This window comes from Anabrus simplex, chromosome 12 (assembly GCF_040414725.1).
Source record: "Anabrus simplex isolate iqAnaSimp1 chromosome 12, ASM4041472v1, whole genome shotgun sequence".
NCBI classification, from domain to species: domain Eukaryota; kingdom Metazoa; phylum Arthropoda; class Insecta; order Orthoptera; family Tettigoniidae; genus Anabrus; species Anabrus simplex.
In genome coordinates this window covers 72679802-72699666 of record NC_090276.1, presented here as the reverse complement: position 1 = coordinate 72699666, position 19865 = coordinate 72679802, and the positions used below count along the sequence as shown (strand labels likewise).

The 19865-nt window shown below is 40.8% G+C and overlaps 1 protein-coding gene across 1 annotated transcript in view; it reads left to right on the top strand.

The window, feature by feature from the left end:
- The window catches only part of Oseg1 (intraflagellar transport protein Oseg1), a 78883-nt gene that overhangs the window by 15050 nt on the left and 43968 nt on the right, over positions 1–19865 (top strand). Inside the window, exons 6-10 of the mRNA XM_067156120.2 lie at positions 2837–2912; positions 12349–12543; positions 13102–13190; positions 13276–13384; positions 18197–18643. Of these exons, the coding sequence (XP_067012221.1) occupies positions 2837–2912; positions 12349–12543; positions 13102–13190; positions 13276–13384; positions 18197–18643 (916 nt within the window). The remainder of the gene's footprint in view (positions 1–2836; positions 2913–12348; positions 12544–13101; positions 13191–13275; positions 13385–18196; positions 18644–19865) is intronic.

Genomic DNA, 19865 nt, shown 5'->3' with positions numbered 1-19865 from the left:
CTGATTGTTGATTTGGTTCGATTAAGGGTCCATTTGGGGGATGTTCTAATATCCAATAGGATAGTAGACTGGTGAATAACCTTAATTAAATGTGAATCTGGAATTCTACTTGTTGAAGGTCAGATTTTCCATGGATCGTTTGGATTACCTCTCAGTTATCGTTTGAATCAATGGTGCACGATTTTCAGGTTTTATTCTCGTTTCCTGGTTTTTGCTGTCCACAAATTTTGTACTGCAGTATGTTTTCATTCTTTGAAAGACAATAATGAACATTTCCAATAAAACTTTACCATTCATGTTATGCGTTGTGACTGCGTTAAAACATGTAAAAATTTTAAGTCGTCGCCATAAGAACTAACTTTGTTGGTGTGACGTAAAGCAAATTGTAAAAAAAAAAAATTAAGTGACTTTTCTTGCCGATCTTATTAATGAATTATCGTGATTTCTTCTTCTTAAGCTGTCGTCTCCAAACGGAGGTAGACGATCCACACGGCCAGCTCCAATCTTGACGTTGCAGCCATGCCATGTGGATTTATTAGAATATCTCTCAGGATCTTTAATGCAGTGGTTTCCCGTTGCCTTCTGCATCCTAATGCCGTTGACCAAACTGGTTCCTCCACTTTGGGAACAATTTCTTGTCCCCAGGACAATAGAGTGCCCTACATTTACATTGAATAAATATTATAGTAAGCACATTTTTTGCTCCTCATTTCAAGTAGTTATGCTCTCCTCTGAACCCTATAGTTTGGTCGATGTAGTGACAGAAAAAACTCGTAACGACCCCAAGATCCAAGAGTACGATATTGCTCTACTGAAGAAGCTGAGGCAGACAACCAATGATGGAACGGTAAGTTCAAGGTTTCAGTATGTTCAAACAGGAGTAAAAATAATTTTGCGTACAAAATCTGAACATTTCTAATAATAAAAAATGTTCATTTAAAAATGTTGCAGAACCGTATATAACGTGTATGGTTTGACATTCGAACCGTACACCATACAGAGGGTTGAAAATCGTAAATGTGCGGTTCAAACTGTACGGTTGGCAACGTTGATTACACCATTCATCCAACCCCCAATCAAGATGTTGGGTGATTCATCTTCTCCCTACACAATGTCTATTCTCTAGTGGATTACATTGAATCTGTCGTTATGACCTGAATTGGATCCTATGCAGCCGATTGTGTAGTTTGTACAGATACAGACCCTGGTTGCCCTCAAGAAGTCGTCTCATAATTATTGAGAATTATTTTTAAAATTTTATTGCATCAACCAAAAAGAAATACACGTATAGAGATCACTTTTCTACATAGTGTCCTGCCTTCGATACACATATTCTCCATTGATTGGTAAGTTTTTGATGCTGTCCTGATAGAAGGAAGAGGAACGTGTGCGGAGCCAGTTGCGCATGAACTCTTCTACACTTGCATCATCATCGAACCGCTGTCCTCCTAGGTCTTGTTTGAGTGGTCCAAACAAATGGTAATCGCAGGGCGATAAATCTGGACTGTTCGGAGGGTGTTTCAGGGGTGTCCAGTGAATTTCCCCCAGTTTTTCCCGCATTAAAGCGGTAGTATGCGGTCTTGCGTTGTCATGGAGAAGAATGATGTTTCGGATCGGTTGGCGGCATCGCTTGTTGCGATATGCAGCTTTTGCTTCAGCCAAAAGGCAACCGTAAAAGGCTGCATTAATTGTCCTGTGTTTTTGAAGAAAATCTAGCAGCGAAACGTCCTCTGAGTCCCAGAAAATGGTTGCAAGCACCTTTCCAGCAGATGGGCGTGTCTCTTCGCTGCCACTCCATGCTTGCTTGCTTTGACTCTGAGGTGTAATGATGCTCCCAAGTTTCATCACAAGTCACATACTGTGTGATGCAAGAAATCCTCTTCTTCCTCCTTGTAGCAGCGCAGGAGTCTCACAAAATTCCTGGCGTAAAGATTTTGTTCCTGTTTGAGGAGACGAGGAACCCACCTGGCAGACAATTTTCTGAAATAGAGTTCATCTCGAATGATGGTTTGAACACTTCTGTAACCTATTCCCATGGCTAAAACAATTCGCAAAATTTTTTTTCGACGATCTTCACCAATAATGTCATGAATGGCAACAGTGTTGTCTGCAGTGATGCTTGTCCGCAGTCTCCTTTCACGAAGTTCATTTTTCACAGCTTCTCTTCCTACCACAAATCTTTTAGCCCACTCATAGACTGGAGTCTGCGAAAGTGTTTCTTCCCCAAACAGTGCGGGGAGCCGTCTCAAAATTGTGGAAGGTTTGGCGCCCTCTTTTCTGAGAAATTTGATAATGATACATTGTGCAACAGACATGTGCTCTTCTTGCTCACTCATGGCGTACTGAAGCAGCCCAGCTCTCCACCATTGTTCACACACGCAAACCCCTTCTCCAGACACCTCCACCAACATCCTGGCAAAGCCCCACCTTAGAATTGTTACTAACAACAGCGGTACATTCAAATTCCCATTTATATTTCATCCGCCTTCATACCAGTCTTCACTAGAAATGACATAGTTCACCCCAGTTTCAACACAGACCGTAGGTAACGACGTCTGCTGTAGTGGAAACAGGCAGTTGTATTGTTAGTGTGTACCCAGCGATCTCTGCCACATAATGTGCCTAATCCCACAATATTCCAAACTAGTTTCAGAGGTGTATATTGCTTGATTTAACTCTTGTTTCTATCTTTATATTACGTACCATTAAGGAGTGCCTTTTAGAACAATATTCTGGCTCCCTGACTTCTTTTAAGACTATCAGCAGAAGTTTAGTATAGGGATATTATATTTTAAAAATGCCTAATTCACCTTCTCCCTGACTTCTGCTGTTACAGGGAAGACAACATGGATGTTCTGTGTGTGACAGATTTGGGGCAAAACTTAACCTTTTACACCATGGGAGGCAAATTGGTAAGCACTTATCAACTATGTATTGCTTCTTGTTTCAGTTTAGATGTTTTAAACTCAAGCTGTGTTATGATTGAGATATTCAGACTTCAAATTTTAAAGGCTAATGGGCGCACAGTTGTGAGCTTGCATTTGGGAGATAGTGGGTTCGAACCCCACTGTCGGCAGCCCTGAAGATGGTTTCCCGTGGTTTCCCATTTTCACACCAGGCAAATGCTGGGGATGTTCCTTAATTAAGGCCATGACCATTTCCTTCTGTGTCCTAGCCCTTTCCTGTCCCATCATCACCATAAGACCTATCTATGTCCGTGTGATGTAAAGCCAATTGTAAAAAGAAAAAAAAAGCTGATGTTTTTATTGATTTATATTTTATTATTTATATAATATATTTTTATCGGGCTGTTCTAATGAGCATTGCCCTTTAGTAGGACAGTGTATAAATTTGCTTGCAAGATCTGGACACAAAGATCAGAAAGAGAATGTGCTCATTCCTCTCCCATCCCCTCAGCTCAAAAGCTTGTTGGAATCCCGATCGTCAAGGGAAGCCCAGGTGTCACAGTCTGGAAATGAGGAGTGAAGGTAATAAATAAATAATAATCGTATGGCCTCAGCTACCGTTTGCAGACATTTCGATTTGACGCCATCTGGCTGTCTGCTCGTCAATTTCGACGTTCCGGTTTACTCTGTCTGCCATCTAGCGGACCTAGAGTAAACCGGATCTCTCTTGGGCGTCTATGGCTGAGATTTTAATTAATTTTGTCGGGTAAATACCAAATGTATCACCAGAGATCTTTTACATGCCGACATCGTACGACATGGAGTGTCGATTGGACTTTTTTCCGCCCTTCAAAAATCCGACTACCTCTGCCGGGTTTGAACCCGCTATCTTGGGATCCGGAGGCCGACACTCTACCACGGATCCACAGAGGAGTGAAGGTCAGAAGATGTTACTGCATGAGTCCGCATAATGGAGCATTTGCCTCCTCCTCATTTTTTACGAATAATCTAGTCTTTTATGTGAGGAAAAATCTGTAACAGAAGAATTAGACATATTTAAAACATGCACCATCTTGAATGTGAAATAATCGATAGCATCAGTAGCAAATAGCAAAGCGATGTGTCGATGGTCTCCCTACAGACGAGATTACTTTCATCGATGGATAGCTAGCATCAGCTGTTTTACTAGTTTAATGAAACCCAGCATACAGCATACCAATTTACAATTGGAAATAACTTACAGCAGTAATTATTGGTTACCACACACTCAGGTGACTGGAGTTGGTCAACGATGATGATGATGATGATGATGATGATGATGATATTTTATTTGCTACTGCTTAACTTCAGTCTTTTAACTTATCGCTATATAAATCTGCTGTCTTATTCCGTGTTTTATAACACCCGCATGCTTTCTCTGGGAATGTGTGGTAGTGTAGCTTCATTCTGATTTGGGTTTCTTGGAGAGCGGACGTGTTGTCCAGAATGCTCCCCTTCACAGGGGGTGCTACAGCTATTTCTTTGTGGTAAGCAGTTACAACTTTTCAGTTTTAATGGCTTCTATTTTGTGTTAAAATTAATTTATTCCTCTAGAATAATTACTCTTCAAGTCCAGTCCATAAAAGCTTTACGTTCCACCTCTCTTTGGCCCTTTCACTTCCACACCCTTTTCTTTGCTTGTCTTGTTTTGATCTTTGATTTTTAACTTTATTTTTCTCTGTTTGAATTTAATTTTTTTGTTCTTAACTGCTGAATGTTACATCAGGTAAAAGTTCAAAGTGTCCATACAGAATTGTAGATAATAATTAATGTGGAAAAAGTTTGAAATGGTGCAAGCACAACATACTAGCTGACGTCCCAGCAGTTTAAACAGCCACAAAGTTTGATCTGCCGGAATTATATTAACAGGGAATAAGGTATGTTATTGGCAAAAAGAAGCTGATATAAAGTGCCAATGGAAAGAATACTTTTGGAGTGCTTTTGAATGAGCAATTTACCTACCCCAAAATCAGAGAATTTTGACCCCATGGAAGGACCTGTTGATCAGGTAACTATAATAATGGTAGAAGAAGTCACGTCACTGATGAAACAGGGTTGTGCAGTTCGCTCTGATGACATCCCCACAGAATTGTGAAACAAGTGTGGTAAAGATGGATATTTGTGACTGCAACAAGTGCTAGCTGGTGACTGATCCTAGGGAACGTGGGAATCATCGAGAAATTAAATTAATATCTCACACTCTCAAGATCTGGGTATCCATATTGGCAAACTGGATACAAAAGCCAGTGGTAGTTCATGGTGACCAGTGTTGATTTGCTCGAGGAAGCTCAACTGCTGATACAAATCAGGAAGTTTGGATCATAATGCAAAAGAAGCATGAATTTTAAGATGATTTTCACTCAGTGTTTGTCGATCTGGGAAAAAGTAGATGGTTGAGTTCCGAAAGAATCGGTTTGGAAGACCTTATGAAGCCACAGTGTGTGGGAGTAGCTGGCAAGGGCTGTGAATGCCACTTGCTGAGGTCAAGAGCAGAGCTCTGATAGTTCACCTGGGCTCAGGGTTCTCATGAATGAGCACTGTGGATCATTTTGTATGCTGACAAAGTTTTGATTGGTGAAACAAGAGAGCGGGTTGTAAATGTTCTTGAGCAGTGAACTGAGAGTGATTAGGGTGAAGACTGAGTATGTGGCTGTGGAAATAAGGAGAAATTGAAGGAACTTACTGGGAAATTGAATCTAGTAGCAAAGAAGTCAGCTAAGGATAACATGATGGCAAGCATAATTCATGGTCTTACAAATTTTAGTGAAAAATGGAAGAGTATGTATAGGTACTTTAAGGCAGAAACAGGTTTCGAGAAGGACATTCCAGGAATCATCAATGAACAAGGGGAGTGTGTTTGCGAGGATCTTCAAAAGGCAGAAGTATTCAGTCAGCAGTATGTAATTATTGTTGGTTACAAGGATAATGTCCAGATAGAGGAGCTGACTAATACCAAAGATGTATTAAAATTTACCTATGACAATAATGACATTTATAGTAAAATACAAAAGTTGGAAACTACAAAAGCAGCTGGAATTGATAACGTTTCGGCAGATATACTAAAAACAAAAGCAATGGGTTGGGATATAGTAGCATATCTGAAGTACCTATCTGATTATTGTTTGCATGAAGAAGCTATACCAAATGAATGGAGAATTGCTATATTAGCCCCTGTGTGTAAAGGATAGGGTGATAGACATAAAGCTGAAAATTACAGGCCAGTCAGTTTGACATGCATTGTATGTAAGCTTTGGGAAATTTATATGACATGTTTGAAAACATAATAACTGGTTTGATAGAAGGCAGTTTGGGTTTAGGAAAGGTTATTCCACTGAAGCTCAACTTGTAGGATTCCAGCAATATATAGCAGATATCTTGGATTCAGGAGGTCAAATGGACTGTATCACGATTGACCTGTCTTCAGCATTTGATAGGATAGATCATGGGAGAGTACTGGCAAAAATGAGTGCAATTGGACTAGAGAAAAGAGTGACTGAATGGGTGGCTAAATTAGAGTAAGCGAAGCTTTATCTGCCCCTATAATAATTAAGAGGGGATTCCTCAATCAGTATTATTGGACATTTATGTTTCCTTATATATATCAATGATATGTGTAAAGAAGTGGAATCAGAGATAAGGCTTTTTGCAGATGATGTTATTCTGTATATAGTAATAAATACGTTACAAGATTGTGAGCAACTGCAAAATGACCTTGATAATGTTGTGAGATGGACAGCAGGCAATGGTATGATGATAAACAGGGTTAAAAGTCAGGTTGTGAGTTTCACAAATAGGGAAAGTCCTCTCAGTTTTAATTACTACGTTGATGGGGTGAACGTTCCTTTTGGGGATCATTGTAAGTACCTAGGTGTTAATATAAGGAAAGACCTTCATTGGGGTAATCACATAAATATGATTGTAAATAAAGGGTAAAGATTGCTGAGATGGACCTCAAAGACAGAGGATCGACAATAGCAGACGTCATAAAATCAGCTTCATGGTCCGTATCGCACTTCAATAGATTCACAATTAAGTATTTATTTATTTTCCACCTAGTCGATACAATGATTGCTTAAGGCAATTTTTAATGGTCAAAAGTGGTACATGTTTCGTATATTATCAACATCTTCAGCCACATAACACTGTTTAGATGAAAAATATATAAAATTGGCAAAGTAATGCTTTAGAGGAAGTGACCTTAAAATTAACATAAGATTGACACTTCCTCTAAAGCATTACTTTGCCAATTTTATATATTTTTCATCTAAACAGTGTTATGTGGCTGAAGATGTTGATAATATACGAAACATGTACCACTTTTGACCATTAAAAATTGCCTTAAGCAATCATTGTATCGACTAGGTGGAAAATAAATAAATACTTAATTGTGAATCAATAGCAGACGTCATCGAGAAGAAGACGTACATTAATAGAATGGAATGGAGGAGGCTCATTAACAGTACCCGGGGAACTGGAACTGTGAAATGATGATGATGATAGATCTCTGCACATGGTTGTGAGGGTATTTCGGGGTTGTTGTAGTAATTATGTAGAGGAGAGGGCATATAAGTCTCTGGTAAGACCCCAACTAGAGTACGGTTCCAGTGTATGGATCTTTCACCAGGATTACTTAATTCAAGAATTCGAAAAAAATCTAAAGAAAAGCAGCTTGATTTGTTCTGGGTGATTTCCGACAAAAGAGTAGCGTTACAAAAAATGTTGCAAAGTTTGGGCTGGGAAGACTTGGGAGAAAGGAGATAAGCTTCTTGACTAAGCAGTTTGTTACATGTTACAAATCTCTGACTGGTCCATATTGATGTTTTTCAAGCTATAGCGACCATCAAGCATGAGCGTTCCCATTTGACTATTAGTACAAGAGGAAACAATCGCATCATCTAGTAAAGACACACACAGCAACACTCAGCCGTGAAATTTTTATCACTTTTTCAACAAAAATAAGAAGACTGTGGACTCACCTCACAAATACAGGTTTAATAACAACCACTCCATCAGTCACACAGATGTATACTCTACGATAATACTTCAAGCTTTCTACAATAATATTCAGTGTCATCTTTAAATGATTAAGCCACTTAAGGTTTATTGCAACCATTCTACGACTTCAAATCGGGTTGCCTTTTACCAGATTCCATTCATATTTTGATCTTGTAACTCAGGGCCATAATTTTAGCCATAGACACTCTTATCATTCATGTACACTGACTGACAGAGCAAATGCAATACCAAGAAGGAGTGGTCAGAACTTTATGCCAATTGCAGGGTAGACTGACGTCACTGAGGTATGCTCATGATGTGAAATGCGCCGCTGTGCTGCGCACGTAGCGAACGATAAATGGGACACGGCGTTGGCGAATGGCCCACTTCGTACCGTGATTTCTCAGCCAACAGTCATTGTAGAACGTGTTGTCGTGTGCCACAGGACACATGTATAGCTAAGAATGCCAGGCCGCCGTCAACGGAGGCATTTCCAGCAGACAGGCGACTTTACGAGGGGTATGGTGATCGGGCTGAGAAGGGCAGGTTGGTCGCTTCGTCAAATCGCAGCCGATACCCATAGGGATGTGTCCACGGTGCAGCGCCTGTGGCGAAGATGGTTGGCGCAGGGACATGTGGCACGTGCGAGGGGTCCAGGCGTAGCCCGAGTGACGTCAGCACACGAGGATCGGCGCATCCGCCGCCAAGCGGTGGCAGCCCCGCACGCCACGTCAACCGCCATTCTTCAGCATGTGCAAGACACCCTGGCTGTTCCAATATCGACCAGAACAATTTCCCGTCGATTGGTTGAAGGAGGCCTGCACTCCCGGCGTCCGCTCAGAAGACTACCATTGACTCCACAGCATAGACGTGCACACCTGGCATGGTGCCGGGCTAGAGCGACTTGGATGAGGGAATGGCGGAACGTCGTGTTCTCCGATGAGTCACGCTTCTGTTCTGTCAGTGATAGTCACCGCAGACGAGTGTGGCGTCGGCGTGGAGAAAGGTCAAATCCGGCAGTAACTGTGGAGCGCCCTACCGCTAGACAACGCTGCATCATGGTTTGGGGCGCTATTGCGTATGATTCCACGTCACCTCTAGTGCGTATTCAAGGCACGTTAAATGCCCACCGCTACGTGCAGCATGTGCTGCGGCCGGTGGCACTCCCGTACCTTCAGGGGCTGCCCAATGCTCTGTTTCAGCAGGATAATGCCCGCCCACACACTGCTCGCATCTCCCAACAGGCTCTACGAGGTGTACAGATGCTTCCGTGGCCAGCGTACTCTCCGGATCTCTCACCAATCGAACACGTGTGGGATCTCATTGGACGCCGTTTGCAAACTCTGCCCCAGCCTCGTACGGACGACCAACTGTGGCAAATGGTTGACAAAGAATGGAGAACCATCCCTCAGGACACCATCCGCACTCTTATTGACTCTGTACCTCGACGTGTTTCTGCGTGCATCGCCGCTCGCGGTGGTCCTACATCCTACTGAGTCGATGCCGTGCGCATTGTGTAACCTGCATATCGGTTTGAAATAAACATCAATTATTCGTCCGTGCCGTCTCTGTTTTTCCCCCAACTTTCATCCCTTTCGAACCACTCCTTCTTGGTGTTGCATTTGCTCTGTCAGTCAGTGTAAATAAGAACAGTTTGTCTATTTTAAAAATGTTTTAATGATTTCAATGTAAGATTGCACCAACATTAATAATTTTTCTTGTACATATTTTTAAACACGTTTTAATTGTGTACATTGTCATTTAGGAGCTCGCTACAAGTTCCCTCATTTTTTATTACACATATGTTTCTCTATGTAATACTTTGACTACTGTCGAGTAATCAGGATCCTGATCTTCATCTTTTAGGCATGAGATTACGGCTGATGATGCCCATACAATGGGCGAAACATGTCCCATTAAATTAGTATGAGAGCCGGGCTGAGTGGCTCAGGCGGTTAAGGCGCTGGCCTTCTGACCCCAACTTGGCAGGTTCGATCCTGGCTCAGTCTGGTGGTATTTGAAGGTGCTCAAATACGACAGCCCCGTGTCGGTAGATTTACTGGCACGTAAAAGAACTCCTGCGGGACTAAATTCAGGCACCTCGGCGTCTCCGAAGACCTTTAAAAAAAGTAGTTAGTGGAACGTAAAGCAAATAACATTATTTATATTATTAAATTAGTATGACAAGATTTTTAAGTACCCAATGTGTATTGAATAGGTGGATCTCGATAAACTTTTGAGTCATTGTTGAAGTAAGTGGTATGTTCCGAGCTGTCAGTGGAGAGATGGCATGGAATGAAATTGGTAGACGAGGACAAATTGGGGCAAATATTCATTTATAGGAATGGGGTTAGGCTTTGGAATAACTAAGGGAGATGTTGAATAAATTTTAAATTTCTTTGCAATCATTTAAGAAAAGGCTAGGAAAACAACAGATAGGGAATCTGCCATCTGGGCGACTGCCCTAAATGCATATCAGTAGTGATTGATTGATAGTTATTGATATATGTTCGTCCACATTGGTCCACAGCGTACAGTTTTCTTGGACGATCAACCCTTAAAGTGAATAGATGAGGTTCAGGTACCTTGGATCTGTCATCAACAGCAAGGCAATGGCAGATGCTGATGTTAGACAGTATCGGTTGGCTTAATTGGTGATCACTTCACGTATCTGGAGTGAGAATAGGCGTGACATGGGAAGATCGGATCAAAAATGATCGCATTTGTGGCGTAGTGGGAGTCTCTTCAATAAGTGATAAAATGGATGGAGAATAGATGAAATGGTTTGTACATGTAGAGTGCAGAGACAAAAATCACCGTATTCAGATGGACTCAAGTATCGAAGAACCACCTGCAAGAAGAGGCTTCTGAAAGACTTCTGAGAAGCAGAAACATATTTAGTATACCACAGAAACGAGTGTTCCGTTGATATCCAATGACCCTGATGGGAGTTGCTAGGCCCAGCTACACTTTTGGAATAATAATAATAATAATAATAGTTGTACCGTGAAGAAAATTTTCTTTCCACTCCTCGTTTTATTTTATCAGTGTAATTGTGCTTGCAAGCTGTTTTAATTTAGGTGTTATTTATACATGTTATATTGTATTATGTTTTGCATTGCCCTTTCCTTAAATAAACGTTGTCCTCATGCCCTCATGGCCCCAGGATAAAGGGAAGTTTCTTCCCGTCCTGGGGTATTTTCTATCTTATGTTGGCTATCCTCCTCTTGCCTGCATGATCTGGTGAGAAAACTCCCCTCCCCTTTGGGTGCGCGCACGCCTCTCCCTGCTGGGCAGGCGAGCGCTCGCTGGACCTTGCCGTCATTCTGACTGATTTACTCGCTCGCTGCACATTTGCAGCCGGTCCCGCTGCGGCCTCGAACCGAGGACTCACCAGACGTGGAGGTAAGACTTTAGACAGTTACCCCCTTGTGTAGCGCGTTATGAAAGTTGAGGAAGCGGATTGCAATCTTAAAGAATTTCATGTTAAAGCTCTAGTTTACGTAAGGTTTCAATAGGTCCTCGCCCCGGGCAAGTTTTCACTCAAAATATAGTATGTATGATAGAGGTACTTTAGGGTCTTTAGACCTGTGTTTCTTTTGCTATGTTGTCCTTATGTATGGGACAGATCACTTTTAAACAATGTTTTAAATCTGTATTAGCGTAAACCATTCCGGTCTCAGAAGTTCAAAGAGTTTTGGTAAATGTGTGTAATTACTGAGTACGAGAGGGTACCAGAAGGCTATGATGTATTGAGTAAGTATTATGTGTTTAAAATTCTTGCTGTTATGTACGATACTTTGGTGGTAAACGCCCTTGCGTAGTTTTCTAAGTAAAGATTATACTGGTATGATCTAGAACCTTTTGGTACTATTGAGGAGACTGGGATACCAGGGGACCCTAAGTTGGGTGTTTGTAAAGTAAATGATGTATTGTTTACAGGGCTAGGTCCCGGTTTCTAACGAATATTATATTAATCAGTAAATTGTGCTGGTCACATGTATTTAAATTCTTTTAGAATGGTGCTTTAAATTGGGACATGTCCCTGGTGTTGTTAAACATTGTATACCGAAGTAACGCAAGCTTCCATTTATATAATAAATTGTTATCTGGCAAACTTAATGTGCCTTTACGCCCCATTCCCTTGGCCCACCGCTTCTTTCTTCGAAAGCTACCGGGTATAAACCCAGTACAATAATATTACATTCTCACATACCTGTAGCATTTAATTTTTTTTTTTTTCTTTCCGTTACTCGTGTATGCCACACATTCCTAGACTTCTGCCCTTCACTAACACAAAAGTATCAGGAAATATTGACATGTACATCAGAATGTAAGGTTTTAAAACTGTGTGTTGTCTGAGTGATACAAGAATTATTAAATCATTTCTTCTCTTTTTATAATGCAGATAGGAAAGGAGAGGCCTTTGGGTTTTGATGTGCTGTGTGTCAACTACTTTACCAAGGGGGACTACATTTTGTTGGGAGGCTCCAACAGGATGTGCACTCTGGTAACGCGAGATGGAATCAAACTTGGAACAGTGGGAGAGGAGCAGGCGTCTTGGGTGTGGTGTTGTGCTGCTCGACCTGACTCTTCCTTTGTGGTGAGTATCTCTGTGATCAAACTAGGAACAGTCAGGCTTCATGGGTGTGGTGTTATAGTGAATTGCACAGCGTTGAGCAAGTACCTTGTTCTCGAGCATTGATGATCATATATTCATATAGCAATCGAGGTTTTCACAGCCGGTGATACAAATCACGTCTGTATTTTCCGGGCTTGTAGGCCGTGGTCCAGGAGCGTGTGATGGTCCCGACGTTTCACCGAAGACTGCGTTCGGCTTCACAGCTATCAAAGTCGGTGGAAACCCTTGATAATGCCGAACGCAGTCTTCGGCGAAATGTCGGGACCATCACGTGCTTCTTACAAGCCCGGAAAATACTGACATGATTTGATCATATGTTCTTTTGAAACTATTGAGTGACTGTTGTAACTCTTCTGTGTAAAGGCAGGCGCACACTGCCTGCCTATCCTAACTATAAAAATCAGATCTCTTGTTGCCAATTTATTTTTGTTCCTCTTGAAGCTTTGGTTCAATAACAGGTCATAGTCTATGTTCATTGAGTTTTTACCATCATGTGCTCATACATGAAGACACTTGCAGGCGGTGGGCTGTCAGGACGGGACCATTGCTTGTTACCAGCTGATCTTCAGTACAGTGCACGGGCTGTACAAAGAGCGGTATGCGTACCGGTGAGTAGGACACTGTTGCATGTTTTCTCTCTTTTAGTACTGGAAGTTGATCTTAATCTTTGACGTATGTTCTTGATGTTCTTAGGGAAAATATGACGGAAGTCATCATCCAGCACCTGCTCACCGAGCAGAAGGTGCGAATCAAGTGTCGAGACCTCATCAAGAAGATTGCCATATATAAGCATCGCTTAGCAGTAAGTACTCTCCTTTTACTATTTTCTAAGTTTATAGTAAATGAAATGGCGTATGGCTTTTAGTGCCAGGAGTGTCCGAAGACATGTTCGGCTCGCCAGGTGCAGGTCTTTTGATTTGACACCCGTAGGCGACCTGCACGTCGTAATGAGGATGAAATGATGATGAAGACAACACATTCACCCAGCCCTCGTGCCAGAGAAATTAACCAATGATGGTTAAAATTCCCGACCCTGCCGGGAATCGAACCCGGGACCCCTGTGACCAAAGGCCAGCACGCTAACCATTTAGCTGTGGAGCCGGACTAAGTTTAAAGTATATTGTTTTTATGGGAGTGAGGAAAGAATGCAATTCTACAGCATGTCCCAAAAGCACCCATTGGCAGTTGGGTTTTGAACAGGAATGTATTCCTTACATACTTTGATTTTGAACCTTGAATAGTCTTCATGTACCATATTAGCTGCCTCTGTGGATCAGCGGTAGAGTGTCACCCTCAGGATCCCAAGATAGCCGGTTCAGACCCGGGAGAGGTATTGGGATTTTCAAAGGGTGGGAAAAAGTCCATTCGACACTCCATGTCGTACGATGCCGGTATGTAAAAAATCTGTGGTGACACATTTGGTGTTTACCTGACAAAATTTATTAAAACTCAGCCATAGACGCCCTAGAGAGTTTCTGTTTACTCTGCCATCTAGCAGGCCCAGAGGAAAATGGAATGTCGAAATTGGCGGGCAGATGGCGTTGAATTTGAAAATCGGCACACGGTAGCTGAGACCATATGATGATTATTATTATTATTATTATTATTTTTTTATATATATCATATTTACTTGAATATAATATGCACCCTAGTTTTACCATAAAATCCATGAAGGCACACACCTGTAGACATGATATGTATGGTCTTTTTTTCTTCTGAAGACGCGGAGCAAAGTTCTCTGCAAAACGTGAAGAGTTTCACCGTGTTTTCTTGACATGGCATGAGCCCGAATGTCCAAGTACGGGCCGTGAAAGCATCATTGTTAACAGTGCACATCTGTTCTAAAATAAACTGAAATATCACTGTGTGTATGAGAGAGGCATTGTAGGATTTCCTCTGCTTTATCACATCCATCTTATCGCTAATAAACATAAAAAGACACAAAACAGTAAACTTGTGAACTTCTTACTACTACTGATCAAAAATGACTAGTTCGATTGCAATCTTTTAAACCGATTGCTGACAAGTTCTCTTGGTTTATTTGATGATGCTGCTATTGTTGTAAGCTTTATAGGTCTACGTACAAAATAAAAATAAAAGAAAAATAGTGACTACTGCATTACAAGTCTTTCGTTAATTAAAAGAAACTTCTGTTATTATTGTTTTAAAAAAAGAGAAGTAGAATTAGGAATGTAAAGTGCATGAAACATGAGAAGACATGAACCTGCAACTGCCGTTTCTGCCAGCAGCTTCCAGCCGTACCTTTTAGTATGTTCTATCCCTTTCAGACTGTGTACGCACAATTGTGCGGGTTCGTATTTTATTTATGTTTGAGTTATTTGACGTTTTCTTGGCGCTAGACTGGACTGCAGTGATTGTCCGGGACATGTATCATGCACTTCAGTTTTATTTAGCGCTTGGCCACCAGGGGGCAGGAAGAAGAGTTTAAAGATGCAGTTTATGGGCAAGGTGGCTGGAAGCAGTAAAGCCTAAAGTAAATATTTATTTATTGCATTCATATTAATCTAGAAGCTTCACTGAATATCAGAATGTAATCTATGAAGTGTGTAAACTGTTTCGCAAACGTAAACTTGTGAACTTATAACATCGTACGTAATATCATGAGGTTTTGAATGTTGATATGCACAATTGTGCGAGCTAGATTTTCCTACAGGTAACACATGCGGGAGTGCTGGGTGCTGCCACAAAAAGCACTGTGAAAGCGGAATTCGTATTCTACCTGAGAAATGTAATGTATAAGATTTGAATTGTTGTGAATTGTTCCACACTGTAAAATATAACATATGATCATGTACATTTGTATATTCACATGTGCTGAGCCGAATTTTTTCAATTTATTCTTTTTTGTAAGTAGTGAATTAAGTCCTAACACGCACAATTGTGTGGGTGCTGTTTTTCAGACGATAGTTCTTATTTTGTAAAATAAACTGTAAACATGTGTATTTGGGAGCATTTTAGTAAATTTTTGACGTACAAACATGTACAAACGAAAAGGTGCTGCCGCCAAAAGGGCTGTAAAAGTAAAACTTATCCTCAGTGTAGAAAATACAATGTATACTTGTGTTTGAACAAAGATTTTAATTGTTCTACACTGTAAAATAGAACATCTGATCATGTACATATGTATATTCACATGAACTGAGGTAATTTTTCTTTTTTGTAAGTAGTGAATTAAGTCCTGACACGCACAATTGTGTGGATGCTTTTTCTCAGATGTTAATTTTCATTTTGTTGAATAGACAAATTATGTATTTAAGAACATTTTAGTCAGTTTTTTGACGTATAAACAAAAATTCACACCGCCAGTTTTCTTTCAGGTCTGAAAGGGATACAGTGCATAATGTGTTTAATAGGCACTTCAGTTTTCAAGATATTTTTTCAAAAAAACAGGTGGGATCTTAGTACTGGTAAATACAGAATTTGAAGTATGTAAACTTTTATAGCTGTTGATAATTGAAACAAATGCTCGTGGACTGTAGAGCTGTGATTGTAGGACCTTGGGCTGCCGAGTTGACTGCTGCTCAGCGAGACGGCCTGTAGATTAGGGCCGATGATGAGACCCGTTACACCTAGCATCAATGATGTGGCGTATTCATGGCAATGCGTCAGAATGCCTCTCCGTTTCACTACTTTTCTCTCATTTTTAGCAGTGTAAAGAATTGCTGTTTTCTGCTAATTCATTCACCTGTTTGACGTGAAATAAACTTCAGTGTTAAGAGTCCAAGGAATTCTGTCTTTTGACCAAAATTTGACACAACTTCACTTTTTCATTAGCTTCAAATCTAACAGAAAGAAAACACACAACGCCGAAAGCAAATTGTGTGTGGTAAAGCAGTTAAAAATGAGTATTCCGAGAATCAGTTTTTGAGTGAACGGATACGTGGGTAATGTGGGTACCCATTTCTTATCACTAGCCCTACTGTAGATATTAGAGTGCCGCGTGGTTAGCGGAATCGCTACTTCTCGTATCAGATAGCTCGTCGGTTGGCCTCACGAGTCTGAGTGAACCTTGTACCAGCTCTCAGTTCAGCCAGGTGAAACATTATTGACCTTCTGGTTTTCTTCCGGTATGAAACCTTCACATCCCTACTCACCACTTTCCTCATAAAGCTGCGGGTCGGTGCGACGTAAAGTACACCACCTTGTCCAGTGCCATGCTCTCAAGCTGTCATTCTTTTAGTTTCCCACTTTCATCAAGTCTTGAAGTTTCCAGAAGCACCGGCATTCATGAACACATACAAGCCATTTAAAAAGAAGATAGCAATGTTATCATTTTAATGTCCCACGTGAGTTCTTGTTCTACTGGTATGTCACCTTTAGATATCACCGGACTGAGCTGTGAACTTAAGCTCAGAAGGCCTGCACTACTCAGCCTGACAGAGTCTTGTCAACCGTCCAGACTGTTCTGAATACAGTAGACCTATACAAATATCTGTCTAAACATATTTCTGGACACTGTATTGTCTAGAATTGTGTATTTTAAATACATTTTAAATGGGACAATTTTAAATCAGATTCCATCAACCAAATCTATTATTAAAATACACATTTTAGTACATGACATTGCAATGAACAAAGCGTAATCATTGTCAACAATGAGTTACTGCATAATATTCAGTAAAGAAGCACATACATCAACTCGTTTCCTATTGTTGCATCACATTACAACTTGCGTTTCTTACTCTTTAAATCAGTCGAGGTTTTGCCATACAGGAATGAGTTTAGTTGGCTTTGGGAAACGACAATGGATAATAAGAATTTTGTACTTTGCAAATGGCAGAAAGTTGGGGTGTGGGTTGCTCTGGTCCTGACATACAGAAATCTGGAAGCTGATATTTTTCCACCCACTTCTTTGACAGATCTGTTCCCACCAAAAGCAAGAAATGTGTTGTGTACATATTGTGTCATTTGCATGATGTCATTTTCACGCATTCAGGATGGCTGGTGTGAGTTCTCATTGTAGGTTGTTCACGGCTAAATAAAGCTTCTTATTATTGAACGGGGAGAGCAAATTAGTAACCATGTTGCGGGAAGAAAGTACGTTGTGGACGAGAGTTCCATACCTGATTGGAGGAAAAATAAAGTTCATCTTGAGCAGTCCAACAGTAATCCCAGGGCATTTCATGTGCGAAAAGCAAAGTTTCCAGAAATTGGAAACAGGATGTGCGGATATGTGTCTGAAATGAGACATTGCAGTTTTTCTATATCAGTTTCTTCTCAGCCACTGATGAGCTTGTTTCTTCTCCTTAGCTGGCTTCAACACTTATTGAGGGACCTTTACTTTTGATGTGGGAAGTGTGGAATAGGTATAAAAACTAGATAAAGACAGGAAAATGGAAGTGACAGAAAGGAGCGGTAATGCTCGCCCTCCTGACAAAGCTGAAACAAAATTGTGGGAAAATCAGATTAAATGAATGGGATTGGTGAGGACGGAACTGACCTGATCGTCTTCGTGTCCTCTTCCCCTACTGTTATGTCTTCCTTCTTGTGTTCCATTCTTTCTGTATATAACTTGTTTATTCCTTTGCATTGCTGATTCAGAGAGATTGATAGCAAGGGTCTTTTTTCATAGTAAAGGTTTACTGGTTTTTAGGTCCAGCTACCGGAGCGCGTGGTGATCTACGAACTATACCAGCCGGACGTAAACAGCATGCACTATCGTGTCCGAGACAAAATCAACCAAAAGCTGGAGTGCAATCTGCTGGTGGTGTGTACGAGTCATCTCGTGTTGTGTCAGGAGAAACGCCTGCAGTGTCTGACTTTCGACGGGACGCGAGAACGGGAGTGGCTCATGGAGTCCCACATCCGCTACATCAAAGTGGTGGGCGGCCCACCGGGCCGAGAAGGGTTGTTGCTGGGATTGAAGAACGGTCAAGTGTCCAAGATCTACCTCGATAATCCCTTCCCGGTCGCTTTGCTCAAGTTGACGTCAGGAATCCGCTGCCTAGATCTGAGCGCCTCGAGACGCAGGATTGCTGTTGTGGATGAAAACAATACTCTTTTTGTGTATGATGTCATCAGCAAGGACAAACTATATGAGGTACTTGTACTTTCATACTCATCTTTATTTTTCTGCATGTTAAGCTTTTCCATTAGTGTTTTGATAAATTTCTTTTAGTATGCAGCACTGGCTAAACATGTATTTGAAGAGAAAAGACAGCTACTCATTAATCAGTCAGTTTACATCAAAACATGACAACAACTTGTAATCTGAAGTGTGCTTTAAACTGACTGTGGGAGTTGAACATTCCTAGAGACAATAATGATGTGGATTTGGAGAAGAATATCCAGAACTTCTTGGACAGAAAGGAAAATCAACACAATATCCACAGTTCTAACTCTTCAAGAGAGCAACTCAATGTTGAAAACACCCTAGGGATATGAGCTACGAATTTTACGTAAATAAAATGAAATGTGAGAATATATTCTTTATTTATTCCTAAAAATTACAATCCTTTCCTTAATCAGCGTTACCCAGTCTATTAGATTAGCAGTTTGCCTTTTTATACCGCTATGAGCGCTAATGTGAGTGAATGCAGATTTTCACTTAAGCTCTTATAACTACATTCAGTGAGGACATATTTCAAAAAATCAAAAAGCGGCTGAGGGTATTGAATCAAGGAACACATTACAGAAAGATGAGTAAAGAAACAAGCGATTTTCTGCTGTTTTTACGGAACTGCATTTAAGCCGGAAGTGATTTTCGAATTTTTTAAAAGTTTAATAGAGCTATCGAAAACTCGCAATTTGAAACATTCCCCTTTAGCCCTTAAACTTTCGGCACAATTGAGGAAATTGCTTAATTTTACATTTTTTGTTGTATGGGGACCCCTGCTTTGTCAGCTGAGAAATGTTTACAACATGAAAATGTCCTGAACACAGTCACAAATACAATTCAGAGAAAGAAGACGTCACTTTTTCAACATTAGCTAAGGCACAACAACGCCTTTATTGAAGGCAAGTTCGAGAAGAACTGATGGACAAAATAACACATACAATAAGGTGCAAGAATTATTAAGAACTAAAGCAGAAAGAATTAATAGTGAAGGATACTTCATGACAAGCAAAACTGTTGTGGTGTAATTCAAGAAAGACAGTGCTATCCCTGCTGTGGACACAGCCACCTCAGTTCCTAACTGAAATAACTAATGTTCCAAGCTAATAGAATACCTGAAATAACTGCCGAAGGTTTGTTTGTTAAATGCTGCAGTTATTTCCTTCAATATACACCAATGAAAATAAAAGTCTTCACTTGGAATGAC